Here is a 15285-nt window from a genome sequence, read left to right as displayed (position 1 = left end):
CCAGACCTACTTGCTAGTGCTGTGGCTTGCTGGGGAAAGAGAATGGACATTCTCTATGGTGGCACTAACCGTGATGAGGAATGGCCTTCCCCGTGCTATATAGCAGCCCCAAGGTTGATGTGTTTTAGGCATCTTTAACTCCCACTTTCAATGTTATCCTTCTCTAGCCATTTACTCCACCTAACATTTTTATTTGGATGGATTATTTTTAGCTTGATTTTATTCTGTTTTTTAACTTGCTTATTGCTGGCTGAATAAATATTGTCAATTGTTTTCAGCATTTCTAAACTAAGAAGCAGCCTAGAAATAATTTAAATAATTTTGTGATAAGTGTAAGAAATATTAAGGATTGGTGCTATGGCTCTCATGGATGTATATATGTATGTATGTATGAATACAGTATTATGAGCACAAAAGGAAGGCATGCTTGCCTCACTGTTTATGCACACTCTGTGTGAAATCTTCCCAGAGTTGGAAGACAAAATAATCTATTACAGTACTGCTGTGGGAAATAAATAAATCATAGGGAAGTAGCAGGCTTCATATTTCAGATTGGACTAGACTTCCGCCACAGATTTGGAAGTAAAAAGCTTTGTTGTTGCTGAAGTATTGAGAAAAGAATCAGATGGTAGAATTGGTTTTTATCTCTCCTTTGATTCTAATGTATTTGTTTGATTGTTTATTATTCCCATGACACTGACAAATTGGAGTTGAGATAGTTTTGAAAAACCAAGATTAACTAGGATTTAGCAAGGTATGTGAATAGAACCAGAGGTACTTCAAATCCATTCTATTTTACTCAACTGTGATCTAGGTTCTTTAGATAGGAAATGGAATTAAGTTTATTCTCATTCAAAATAGTCGATAGATGTATGTTTCACTTGCTATCTTCTCAATAAGATAGTGATATATTAGGTCAATTCAGGGTAAAATAATCTTCTCAAATTTTTCTTGCTAAATTCCAGGTTATTTGAAAAGTAATATATTTTCTCCAACCTATAAATCTGATAGGGATACCATTAACAATAATTTTTAGGATATTCACACTTGTATGTATGTTTTAATCTTAATCCTTCCTACTTTCTAATTTCCTTGAGCAACATGCTTTAAAAACATTGTAATAACACAACTTTTAGCCAGGCAAAATATTTCTCTTTTTTTTATTGCTCAACTACTTTTTATAAATTTGACATTTTTTTTAAAATGACCCAAATGGATACGTTTAAATTTCCAGGGCCATACAAAAAGTTACTAGGATAAAAGTGTTTTCCTCCCTCCCTCTCTCCCCCCTCCCTCCCTCCCTCCCTCCCTCCCTTCCTTCTCCTATGTACCACTTCGAATAATTTAACTCATATCTTCTATAAACATTATCTGACATTTATCCATTTAAAAAACATTTCATAAACCTGAGGGAGGAAAACGTGTGGCAATAAAACAAACAAGATAGTTATGATAATCTTACTTTTTTTAAGGATCAGGGAACACAGAGATAAGGTAATATAGTTTCTCCCTCAAAAATATTAATTTTAGTGCTCAATGGTCCAAAAGTGATATCAACTCAAGGTATGGTGTTATGTGCTATGGAAGCTACCAGTAGCAGGGCCAAAAGATGTGACATGTTCTACCAAGGAAAGATAGTCTTGTTACCCTGTAAATGTTAGAACTTTATCTTTCATCAGGATGGCTAATAGTGAGGGAAGTTGTATGTATTCCACCTAGCCTGATGTGTGAATCACCTGTGCATCTGCATAACTTTAGCTTATATGTACTGACCCACTGAAGAAGATTGCAATTAGCTTCTATTATTATCTGGCGAGGGTGCCATCAGGCTGCGTGTATGTATGTATTATTTATTTCTTGTTTTTATTATTTGTATAAATAACCCAATGCAGTAAATGTACCTAATACCCTTTCTTCCTTCTAGTTTCCCCATAACAAGAACCCTGCGAGGTGAGTTGGGGCTGAAAGAGAATGACGGTCTCAAAGTCACTCAGCTGGCTTTCATGCCTGAGGCAGGACAAGAACTCACATGTTCTAGGTATCATCATTCTTGATCTGACTCGAACAAATTCTGCTTCAGGACATGAAGAAGCAGTAGGATACCCAGAAATATGTCCCACTTATTTTTTTAACTTTCCTGCAATTTGGTGCTAGATTTGTTTTTGTTTTTTTATTCTAAATTGCAGTGCAGTTAGTTACTATCTCAGATTGTGTACCGGGCCATAATAAAGGGGTGTTGATTATGACTGCCATTTTGACTTTGTTGTTGACACCCACCTAGGTGCTTCTGTCCTGTACATTGCAGGACATTCTATTCCTAGCCTTTAGGATCTTTTTGGAAATTAACTGACACAGAGAGAGTGGTTTGATCTCTGAGGGCATTACTGCTCACAATGCTTTTGTCAATGTGTCAAATCAATTTTTAAAAGCTACTGAAGGGTTCCACCCTTTCCCCATTCAGAGTGGAACTCCCCAATTCTCAACTAAAATAGGGGGTGTTGATGTAAACGGACAAAGTGCGTTTTCCTTCTTTAGGAGAGCATTTTGTTTTTCAAAATCTGGAAAGAGAGAAAGAAAAAGTAGATCCAGCACAAGAGCTGAACAGAAAATACTTGTGTATTTCATTTGCAGCATCGTTATTTTTCTTCAGCAGTTATTCTATGGCAGAATATTATGATTCTTCTGCTCACATAATAAAATGTCTTACTTGAATGAGAGACAATGTTTTTTATTTACTTCCACTTTAAATGCATACTTGTAAAAACCTTGAATATATTTGTGCACTGTGAACATTAAGTATATTAAGCCCATTAAGCCCCTGACAACCTGGTGGTCTTTAGATGTTCTGGCAGTTGCAATCTAAAAACACAGGAAAGCTGACACACCCAATAATAAATTAAAAATTGTTCTGTGCTAACAATCCCACAAATATTTCTAATTTAGAATGTTTTTCCATCTTTCATTTCAAGGTTGTTTAAAACTTGAAATAGCAAACGCCATCTCAAGTAAGAATCTTATGCTCGTGGTGAAAAAAATAAAATCTGGCCTCTTCAGATTACATGCCATTTGTGAAAATATTGTTTATTCAATAAATAATAACGAATGTGGGTACTTATATGTAAATTGCAAAATTGTAATATGTAACACACACTTAAATTGTTCCTGTATATTATGTACTGTACCATTTTTCTTTCAATATGTATGAATAGCTGATTTGTGCCAAACAGTGGAGCTAATCATCCAGATATACAACTGATGACAGTTCTGCTTTTAAAATTGTAAAAGCAGAATGCAGTGACTGATTTTTTTTTGTTAGGCCTCACCATCCAAATGTTGGCCTATCTCAGGCTTGCACCTGGCACAGATTATGGTAATTGTCTTCCTAGGTGTGACACTTAAAGAAGAAATTGTCTGTATATTCTAATTTTTGGCAAGCAAAGCAAAATAAATCCAAATGAAAATGTGAAAGATGAATTTTAAAGAATGGGTTAATTTAAAACAGCAAGGGGTCTTAGAAACTAACACACTGATTGCAAATGTCAAAAATGACAGCCCATAGAGGGCGATGTAGATTACAGGGTTTTTCACACACACTTTCTCCCTTCCCCAAATTCAGTGAGGTGCTTGCTTTACTGTCAGTCATGTTTAATGCTAGGTAAAATGAATGTTGTAAAAAGCTGCAATACAACAGAAAAGAAATGTAATACAAAAGCAAGCTATCAAAAGGAAAACTTGCCATTTAAGACAAACCATGCCTTAATTCTACACCTGGGGCAAAGAAATTATTGAAATTCAAAACACTAGCAAAATATAAAGTATATTTAATAGAGTCTCAAATATATAGTATTTAATCATGGAAAATAATGTATAAATTACATGCAAATAGTGGTCACAACTTACAGTAACTTAGCTTATTTGTTCTCTGCCTTCTTCAGAAATAAACACCATATAGCATTTAAATGTGTAATTATAAATAATAATTTGGAATAAATTCTTCCAAAGAATTATTTGAACTTTCAAAGTTTTTTACCCTTTAGCATTTATCTGGTCTGCTTGTTTTTACACCGCAGAGTTAATCAGTGTATGAGTTAGAGTTTTTGTTGTTTGTTTACTTATCATCTGGCTTGATGCAAAGCCAGCGTGGTTAAAGTGCTGGACTAGGAGTGAGAAGAGCCAGGTTCTAGCATCCCCATAGGCACAGAAACCAGCTGGGTGATCTTAGGCCAGTTATTCCTCTCAGTCCTAACCACCATCAGGCTCTGCAGCAACTAGTTGGTAAAGAAAACCTTCTGTCACATCTCTCTGTCGCATTCATAGCTTTGTATGAAAACACAGTGCAGAAATGAGCGAAGTCACAAACGAGGTGATTAAAAATGTAGGAAAAACAATAATGAAATAGGAAAAACAATCCAAAGATTTTTTTTAAAAAAATCAGATTGTCCTTTTGGTACAAAGCAAAGTTTTAGTTTCAGTACAGTATAAAGATGCTTTTTTAAAATTGCTGCCCAAGTTGTTAGTGTAGCCCCAAAGACGATGTCCTTAATTTAAAATATGTTGGTAAATTTGGATTTATTTCAGTTGGCATTTCTTAATTCCAGATTTAATCTGAATGAAATGTGGAGTCTTTTCTTCCTTTCACAGCGTGTAGAGGAGAAATTTAGGATTAAATTAAACATGTGAAAAATCTCTCTTCGGATGTGTGGACTTTAAATCCAAAGGAGAAGCAGAGCTTGTGTACAGCCCTCCCCAGCCTTCCGTATCTTTTGTCTCTTAATGTATTTTGACTGAATGCTGAATAGAGCTCAAGCCACAAGCAGTGCTAGCGTATACCAAAGAGTTCTGCAGCAACACAAGCCAAGACCTGCATCTTCTGAGTCTCAGCTGATGCGAGCATGCCAGCTAATGCCACAGTAGATCAGTTTTTAAAGCAGCTCAGGGTTTTATCATTTTACTGCAACATACAAACAGCAATGCTTTTTGTAAAATGATCAGCTGCAAACAATATCCTGTTGCATTGCTTCTAGATAAACAGAGATAATCTCCAAAGGTTGGTAGATGCCACCTATTTTTCAGAGCAGATTCTGCATGTTTACAATCCTTTTTTGGTGACTCCTGATATCCCCTGATGTGTTGCTAAATTACCAGAAAGTCATTGAAAGCGAATGTCCATTGTTTGAAATTTAATGAATATTTATGTATTAATTTATTTACTTTTGATATTTTTCAAATACCAATCTCCCTCAGTTATAGTATATTAGATGTGATATATATATATATTAATATTCACTGAAATTTAATGGTTACTAATACTTTCTCTCTATTTAAAATATTTTAGGAGTATAAAGTTGCTTTCTTGAAGCTGATAATTTTTTAATCTGAGTTATGGTTCATGGTTGAGAACTATTCTGAACTGTCTGGAGAAGGAGAGGACAGCTAAATACAGAATCAAAGAGGAATCGTTGGAACATTTTTCCAACATATAGTATGCGCCATTACGAGTGGTTTCACTCATCAATTAATAATAGACATTTGTTACCAGGATAAAAGAAATCTGTTTTATATATAGAAATTTTCAAAGCACAATAACTCAGTAGCTTCATCCTGCTTTATTGGTTAGGTAGTTTTTGTATCATCAAGGATTGGAGTATTGAAAAACATATTGCTTCCAGATAGGAGGTTGAATGAGATAATCCTGACTACCATATTTCTAAGTTTGTCCAGTGATGTTTAGCCTGTGTCAGATATGGTTAAGGAATGTATGAGGGCTAGCTTTAACTGTGATCATGCTAATTAGGATTTAAAAATAGTTTTCAATTATACTTCAGTCAGCGTCAGCATTCATGCTTGGCATCTCAAGTACAAGTGCTGATATGGGGAAGCGATTTTATCCTAGATTGAATTGGATTTGGTGTTATTTGGCTGTCACGCTTGAGTCATTTGGTATGGATCTGTTTGCCCAGGGTTCAGCAAACGCTTTTTACTCATTGTCATGTTGTGTTGGGTTATGGATATTATGGCGAATGTTTTGTGATCAAATTGAATTATCTTTGATCTCATTCATCTCTAATTCTGTGGAGTGTGTAAAGTATGGAAAATTTAAATTGTTGTAAGTAAGAAGAAAACCAGGCTGTGGTGTGTTCATTAAGGCCATCCCAAAGATGCTTTTTCAAGAGGCAACTGGGTTTCCTGTTTTTTCTTTGAAAGAGTTTTGCTTCTCATCCAAGAAACTTCTTGGATAAGAAGTGAAATGTCTTTTAAAAAAACCCAGAAAGTCCAGTTGCCTCTTGAAAAAGCACCTTTGGGACAACCATGATCTGGATGACTGAGAATCTCCATAGACATTGGTTAAGGCACTGGGCTAAAAACTGAAGATCATGAGTTTTGCAGTAGTCGTGCCTTAGGCACAAAGCCAGCTGAGTGGCCTTGGGCCAGTCACACTCTCTCAGCCCTAGGAAAGGACAATAGCAAGCCACTATTGAAATCTGGCCAAGAAAACCACAGGGACTAGTGCAAACACACACACACAAAATAGTAAGAAGCAATTTTCAGGCTTTGACATTTATAGTTGCAGTGGTTAGCTTTCTTTTGTTCCAAGGTTCTCAGCTTATTTCTTGCTTACAACATCTAAATTTATTTCTCTATCAATATTTCTTCACGTTTTCAGCATGTTTAAATATTGATTGCTTTTGTGATGCTATTGATCTCCCCTTGGGTTTGTATCATCTCTTTTTGAGTGTTTAGGAAGTTTAAGTCTAGATCACAGAAGCTGTAACATGAAGCAGAAAGCTAGACTCAAAAACAATATCAGGACTTTTTAAAAGGCTAATTTTCAAATTTTAAAAAAAGTTGAACTCTGCCTATGATTTAGACCATCATTTTTCAAGTCTGCCAGCTTGAAGATGATGGACATCAACTCCCAGAATTCCCTAGCAGTCCTGCTAGGTTGGGGCTGGAGAGAATGGCTGGAGAATTCTGGGAGTTGGTCCACATACTGTATCTTCAAGTTGCCAGAGTTGAGAAACACTATTTAGATTATAAATAACACAGGCAACATAACTTATGCTTTTCTCAGTAGAGTTCAGATAACGAGACAGGGCTGAGATGTTGAAAATAAAAATTCTTAATTTAGATCATACTTTGTTCTAAAACATACTGATCCCTGTTGGTTCCTTTGGAAAGATGCTTCTGTTAAAGAAATGGAAAACAAAAGAGAAAAGGGGTTTAAGCTGTCCATAATTTTGAAAGTATATCAACGATGTATTCTTCTCCCCCCCCCCCAAAGTTCAGAGGAACATATATCAAGCATGTTTATAATGGCAAGAAACTAGAAACCTTCAAGATTCTTCTATCAATTATACAATGGTCTGTAAAGCATTTTAGGATTTTGTTTTTGGTATATAACTTTAATTAAAACTTTTAAACGAGAAGTTTCTTCTTAAGCAAGAAGATAAACACTAATACAATAATATAAAGTAAGGAAGAAAAACAGAAAGAAATCAAAAAGTGCAAGAAAAGAAAAAACTAGAAAAGAAAGAAAAAAATAAAGGTGGCTTCTGATGTTCAAATAGCTTGTGTTTCTAAAGTTACATTATATTGCTTTTCTTTCTGTAATCTATTCTATCTAATCATTGAAATCATAAATCACAAATTTATTTTTTATTTTCATGCAAAAATACATAAGTGGCTTCCAGTTGCCAATAAATGTCGATAATTTTTTTCTCTAATAAAAGAAATCAATTTATAGCTCTGGAAATTTCTATATAAACTAGTTTATATACTTAATCTCCCATTTTTTGTACTTAAATTAATTTACTTGGCATTAGGGGAAAATGTTTATTTTCCGTCTGTTAAGCAAACTGAGTTTAATATTAATAATTAATATTAATTTAATTGTATAACACACCAACACACACACACACACACACGTGTGTGTGTGTGTGTGTCAGAGGTGGGTTCCTTCCTATATGGTCCAGTATGCCAGAAGAGATAGTGAAAATCTGGCATACCGGATAGAACTGGTAGTAAAAATGGTGGCTTCACCCATCCCCAAACCTGTTCTCCCATCAGAAGCTTCATCAGAAGCTTTTTTTTTTTTAAGTGTTTTTCCCCTGCTGGTTCAGGCAAGGGGAAAAAAGCTTTAAAAAGTGAGTGAGAGAGAGAGAGAGTGAGAGAGAGAGAGAGGGAGGGAGGGAAGGAGGGAGGGAGGAAGGAAGAGAAGGGAGAAAGAAAGAAGGAAACTAACTTTTCTTCTGGGAGATTCAGCAAAGGAGAAAAACAAATGCTGTCACTTTAAATCGGAACTGAGCATGCCTGGCTGTGATATTCTGGGAGTTGAAGTCCACAAGTCTAAAGCTGCAAACTTTGGAGTCCTGCTTTAAATTGAAAAGTTGCTCAGGATTGCAAAGTGACATTCAGCAATTATTTTTTGAAGGGGGTTGTTTCCCACACAGGGAAGGGAGAAAGAAAGAAAGAAAGAAAGAAGGAAGGAAGGGAAGAAAGAAAGAAAAACAGCACAGCAATTTAGGACTAGAAGTCTACTCAGAGGTCATCTAGTCAACCCCTGCTGCATCAGGAAACCTTACATTGTCTGGATTATTTTGGTGCCCCTAACAGAGAGGAAAATTGCCAGAAAGGAGAAGGAGTTTACTAGGACAAGGCTGCAATGCAGAGGAAGGCAGAGATAGTTCTTGACTATGACTACAATTGAGCCCAAAATGTTGGTTGCTAAGCAAGAGCTTCACCACATTTTACCCAATCCATGACATTTCCTGGTGAGTGACATCAAGTTGGCCATGTCCATCCAGTCACATGACTGCCAAGCCATGCCCTCAAAATAGGCACACCCACAGAATAGGTAGCAAAAAGTTTTGAAACCCACTCCTGGTGTATGTGTGTGTGTGTATTCTAAATATATATGTGCAAGATTACTTTATTTAGAAAATGTAAATTTAGTAAATAAGGCATGCATGGTTTGTAAATTTCTTCCCTTTTTTCTTCATGCATAATAAATAAATAAAAATAAAATAATCCAACTCAACCATAGAACCATAGTCTTCAATTTATGACCATTACTGAGCCCAAAGTTTATGTTGTTAAATGAGACATTTGTTAAATGAGTTTTGTCCCATTTTACAACTTTTCTTGCCACATTTGTTAAGTGAATCACTGCAGTTTTTAAATTAGTAATATGGTGGCTAAGTGAATTCTGGCTTCCCCAGAAGGTTGCAAAAGGGGATCACATTAATCCTGGAACACTGCAACCGTCATAAATGTGAGTCAGTTGTCAAGCATCTGAATATAAATCACATGAACATGGGAATGCTCCGACGGTAATAAGTGTGAAAAATGGTCATAAGTCCCTTTTTCCAATGCCATTGTAACTTCAAATGGCCATTAAGAGAACTGTTGTAAATGGAGGACTACCTGCAGTTGCATAGGGTGCCAAAAAATCCAAGCACATGTTACTCAACCTTGGGTAAAATCATCTTTCAGTGGGAAGCCTATTGTAGTTACCCATATATTAGAATGTCATTATCTTTGTGTTCCATGATTGTAGTCTTTAGCCTTCCGTTCTACAAGGTCATAAGCATATTTATTAAAAAGAAGAGCTAAAAAATGAGCTAAAGATTGATCACTGGATATATTTTTGTTATGGATACACAGCATACAGTACAATACAAACTTTTTATACTGCATGTAAGAGAATTAGTAGTGAAGGTCAGGTGCTTAAGCCACAGAACTCAGTCCTGTGTTTAAAAGGTCCTCTGGCATACATCTGATTTAAAAACAAATAACAGAAGTGAAGAGAATAAAACGCTTGATATTGTTCATATTCATTTAGGATGGGAATTGAAAGCTGAAAATATGCAGGTGGGCGTAGTCTTCACCATCATGGAAAGCTTTTATTTGATTTCTGAATAGAAAGGAAGAGTATAACTATGTTGGTACTAACTAAGAGTATAGTTTTAATTTTAAATCAATACATCCAAATTTATATTATTAGAAACAAATTTGATGCAGATCAATAAAATGAGTGAGTATAGTGGAGAAAGTTCTAATTCTGTATTATTGCTATGTATACGTAATCATTCTCTAGTTTGTAGTTTTTAATAATTTGATGAACTCTAATTTCACCTGAGGCTCACTTCCATTTTTACTGGACGTAACCTATGCTAAATTGTAAAGAATGGGCTTCCATGTTTACCTCATTACGGCATTTAACTTTTTTTCTATGTGAAAACCACTTTTGTACTTTTTGAGAGAAACTGAAAAAAACACTACATTAATTTTGGAATTTGACTATTGGAAATGCTTATGCTTACAGAAATACTTTGAACAATTGAATTTTAGATTGCAAGGTTAATGTATTTTGTATTTGTAACTGCTTCAAAGAAACATGAAAGCTATTTTTTCTCTATTTCTTTTCATCTTTATTCCTTTGCACCCTCCTTTCTCCTATCTTTTTCCTTCTTAATAATTTTTGTTTGCTATTTATATTTTATCTTTTGTAGAATTTAAATAAACTATATTAAGAAACCTCATTACTACTCATCATTATGTTTCAACCATTTCACAATGTATTTTACTATTATATGTGACCTTTCCCTCTAAGTACAATTCTAGATGATAAGAAAAGAGCCATTGTAGCATTTATAATTAAAAGTTGAAAAATGAATATATTGGACATAATGGCCTGATTTGGACACAAAATAGTTTGCATTTAATTAGGTATATGTAAATGAAATTTGTTTGTTTAACAGTGTTCTGTGCTCACCATAATTTAAGTGTTTAGTAGCCAACAGAGATCCATAAATCCAAAAATAATGAGAGGCAGTGGGGGTTCTGGATTCCGTTCCAACCGGTACGGTTGGAAAAGCTCTGGCGTCACACACATGGACTCGCGCAGTGCACACATGTGGCGTACTTGCCTGTAATGCTTCTGCAAGCCTCCACGATGCTCCAACTGCTCGGTGGAGTGTCGCACAGGTGCTGTATGTGCCATACACGTGCGCAGAAGTGCCAAAGGCTTAAAAGACAGGAAAGGAGTTCAGGCGGGCGGGTTGGTCCTCCGGAGCACCGTACCGGAATGGTACCCGGTGCTCTGGGCAGGTTCCTGGTATGCCCGTACTGGGGCGTACCGCCTGCAACCCACCACTGATGAGAGGTCCTTTTGGAAAGAGAGAGGTTGGTATGTTATTTCAGTAAACATATGGGGATTTTTTCAAATAATTTCTGATTGGAACGTAACAACCAATTATCAGGTAGTACTGGGGTTATCAGGTAGTACTCGATTTTTTTTTTTTGATAAAGAGATGCTTGGGAAAGCAATGCATTTTTTAAAACTAAAGAGTGAACAGTAATCTTAATGCCTTTCTCCATTTGGAACCTTAGATAAAGTTTTGGAAAATCTGAAATAGAGGAAAGGTAGTGTTAGAAAGCGTTAAATTAGACAACTTAAAACAATTTAAAATGAGTTATTTACCTCTTCATGATGTCTGATAATTTTTTCATCTGTTATATTTTTATAAGGAGGAGTCCATTTACATATTTTAAGACAAAACATAGTACTTTATCAAGAGGTGGTACAGTGGTTAGGATGCAGTACTGCAAGTTGGCTGTTGGCTGCCTGCAATTTGGCAGTTCGAATCTCACCAGGCTCAAGGTTGACTCAGTTTTCCATCTTTCCTACGTCATTAAAATGAGGACCCAGATTGTTGGAGGCAATATGCTGACTCTGTAAACTGCTTAGAGAAGGCTGTAAAGCACTGTGAAGCTGTAGTTAAGTTAAGTGCTATTGCCAGTGCTGTAATACTAATTGCCTTTTCTGTGGCAGCACTTTTCCTAAGGAACACACTTCCCCCTGAAGTTTGGCAGATTTCCACACATTTAGCTTTCTGTAAGGTTTGAAAGACCCCGCTTTCCCACCAAACATTGGGAGAAGATCAGATGATGCCACACAGATTGTGCCATACAGCACAGATTGGCACCAGGATCTTGTTATTTTAATATTTTGTTTTAACTGGTTGCACTTTTTTAGTTTTTAAAATGATTTTGAAGGTCTTCTAATCTTGGATTGGGAGCTGCCCAGAGTTGTCTGAAAGATGGGTGCCAATATATATGCTTTAAATAAAAATAAATAAATAAATAAATAAATAATAGAGTCTAATCTTTATGATTGCTGCTTTGGGAGTAGGAAATTACCCATCATGTTTCTGGCCATGTGACTATTAGTTCTATGTATTCAGTGACCATATGGATTTCATAACATATGAATGAAGCAAAGCTATAAATAATAATAAAATATGTTCTTTGGTACAATGGTAGTTTACCTTCTTTAATTAAGCATTATTTACTAAATACTCAACTTATTTTTGAAACTCAGGATTAATTATACAACCTGGAGAATTTCTAGCAATGCAAAATTTCATCAGTTTTTAACACGATGTATAATATGGTATTTTTAGCATTTCCTCTTTTCTAACCTTTGGATACTAATTGGAAAAAATATAAATATGAAGACTTAAAAAAATTATTACCAAGTTCAGTGACTGGGATTTGCAATTTATATAATCTGATATACGACATGAATTAGTTCTCCCAGGTGTTGCTGCTATATTGTTACTCGCACAACAATAACACTGTTGCTTTATTTTCAGATCTTGAACCTGGAAAATTGATTTCAATGAATGTGTTGCATTCTGGAAGAGTGCCGTGAAGCTGTTTGCCAACATTTCCAACTGAAAATTAATGCTAGGCATCCTACTTAAAAGAAGAATAGTTTCTTGTTAAGTAGTACCCCACAGTAAAATCAAAATGTACGGAAGTGCAAGAACAATCAGTAACCTGGAAGGCAGTCCTGCCAGATCTCCACGTTTGCCAAGATCGCCTCGCCTGGGCCATCGGCGAACAAGTAGTGGAGGAGCTGGAGGGACAGGTAAAACTTTATCAATGGAGAACATTCAGTCACTTAATGCTGCCTATGCAACATCTGGACCAATGTATCTGAGTGACCATGAAGGTGTGGCATCTACTACTTTCCCAAAGGGCACAATGACTCTTGGAAGGGCTACAAATCGAGCTGTATACGGTGGACGAGTTACAGCGATGGGAAGCAGCCCTAATATTGCTTCTATTGGCCTCTCCCATTCAGATATCCTTTCTTATACTGATCAGCATGGAGGGTTGACCACTTCCTCACATCATCACCATCATCAAATTCCTTCCATGCTGAGGCAAGTAAGAGACAGCACCATGCTAGATTTACAGGCTCAACTGAAGGAGTTACAAAGAGAAAATGACCTTCTAAGGAAAGAGCTAGATATCAAGGATAGCAAGCTTGGCTCTTCCATGAATAGCATCAAGACCTTCTGGAGTCCAGAGCTTAAAAAAGAAAGAGTTTTGCGCAAAGAGGAAGCAGCCAGAATGTCTGTTTTGAAAGAACAAATGAGGGTTTCTCATGAGGAGAATCAGGTAAGCAATGAACAGGGAATGATGACATATCTCAATTGAGTAGCAAGTCTTAATTTACTTACATGGTTATTCCTTAGTGATATTTCTTGTTCCTGTGAAACCAGAAAAACTGGGTATGTCTTTGATATGGTCGCCATCTATATTGTTACTGATGATCATTCTTTAGTTTGCATTATTTTCAACAATTTCTATAAATACATAAATATAAATCTTTACCAGGCTAAGGGAACATACTCAGAAATAGGTGTCTGTTGGGCAGTTAGAACTGTTCATTTATGTAAAAAAGGCAAAACATGATGTTGTACTCTGAATTGCATCAACACATATTTCATTTGATAGTTGCTTTTCACTTCATTCTAGATTTTGAAGTGACTTAGTAAATGATCTCTTATGAGTAATGGCCTATGTCAGTGGTGGCAAACCTATGACATGCAACTCTTGGAAAGGGGACACAGCATTATGTTTTGGGTGATACACACCAGAGTTCAACATCTGACAAAAACTAGTTTTGAAAGCACTCCCTATTCTTGTGTGGTTTTCTGAGTTATTGTGAGAATCGGGTGTGCTGTTGTGGGGCCACTAGAGTCTCCAAAAACCATGAAAGAACAGGGAGTGCTTTCCTATGGTTTTTTGGAGGTCAGAGGCCGCAGAAGAGCATTCTGCAAGAGTGCTGCAGGAATTTTGTTCTGCAAGAAGAAAAGCCTTGTATGACCAAAAGCAATCTCAGGTAGGCCATGGGGCATGTCAACTGAAAGAGAATAGTGCCTGAAGGTAAAAGAACATGGCAGATCCTGGGGGCCAGTAGGCTGCAGGGCAATTACACCATTCTCCAAGGCTTTTCCCTGTTGAGCAATGGCATGAGGTGGTCTTTCTGAATGGCAGTGGTGGTAATAGGGCTGAAGCTGAGGCCCAGGCCTCTACTTCAGACTCACCCTTGGCATTGCCATCAGGTGCTGCTGTTCAAGGTGACCTAGATGGTGATGAGGGGTGTGTGTGGCAGAGATAGAGAACTGCTTCTCTTTTTTGGGGGTATGTGTAGCAGAATCGAGTTAGGCATTTTCTGAATTTTCGACATGCCAAATCCAAAGGTTTCACCATCACTGGCCTATGGTTATAAAACTGAAGATTCATCTGAATTACTATTACAACACCGTCCAAGGACATGGGAAAGCAAAGGCAGAGAAATCATCTTAGTGAGTCCTGGTAACTTTCTAATATTACAGTTTCATGACGTTAATGTTGGAATTGGAAACAGACAATTGCTTCCTGTGACAACCTGGACAGGATCGTATTATTGACAAAAACAGATAATGATATTGTCCAATTTCCTTGATTACACATATGAATATTTCAATGGAAAGTATGTACAGTACATTCATGATAACATAAGATTTCCATGAACTGATATGTCATTATGGATGATGTTTCTGAATTATTCTATTGTATTTAGAAAATAAGCTTCTTTAGAAATGCTGACTAATTAGACAAATTATTTCCCTTTATATCTTTTGGCTGTATTTTTGTTGAAAACTAGGCAGCTAGTCAAGAAAGCTATGGACTCTTCTGAAATAAGATCTCCAAATAATTGCTTGGAAGGAGTTAGTAGTGGATGATGTTTGCGTTTAATTCTGGGTTAAAAATCACAAAAGTGTATGAGATTCTGACTAGATGCAAAATGATTGTATTTGGATCTGGAAAGGAAATTAAAATATTATGGGGAAATTTTATTTAAATTGAGTGTAAAGGTAAAGGTTTCCCCTGTCCAGTTATGTCCAACTCTAGGGGGCAGTGGTCATCTCTGTTTCTTAGCCAAGG

The 15285-nt window shown here is 36.2% G+C and overlaps 1 protein-coding gene across 1 annotated transcript in view; it reads left to right on the top strand.

The window, feature by feature from the left end:
• ERC2 (ELKS/RAB6-interacting/CAST family member 2) overlaps positions 1–15285 on the top strand; it is a 548821-nt gene that overhangs the window by 3257 nt on the left and 530279 nt on the right. Inside the window, exon 2 of the mRNA XM_081935890.1 lies at positions 12657–13470. Coding sequence (XP_081792016.1) covers positions 12814–13470 — 657 coding nt within the window. The 5' untranslated portion in view covers positions 12657–12813. The remainder of the gene's footprint in view (positions 1–12656; positions 13471–15285) is intronic.

Source organism: Natrix helvetica (assembly GCF_964273705.1).
Source record: "Natrix helvetica genome assembly, chromosome: 1".
Classification (NCBI taxonomy): domain Eukaryota; kingdom Metazoa; phylum Chordata; class Lepidosauria; order Squamata; family Natricidae; genus Natrix; species Natrix helvetica.
This window is presented reverse-complemented; position numbering and strand designations above follow the sequence as displayed.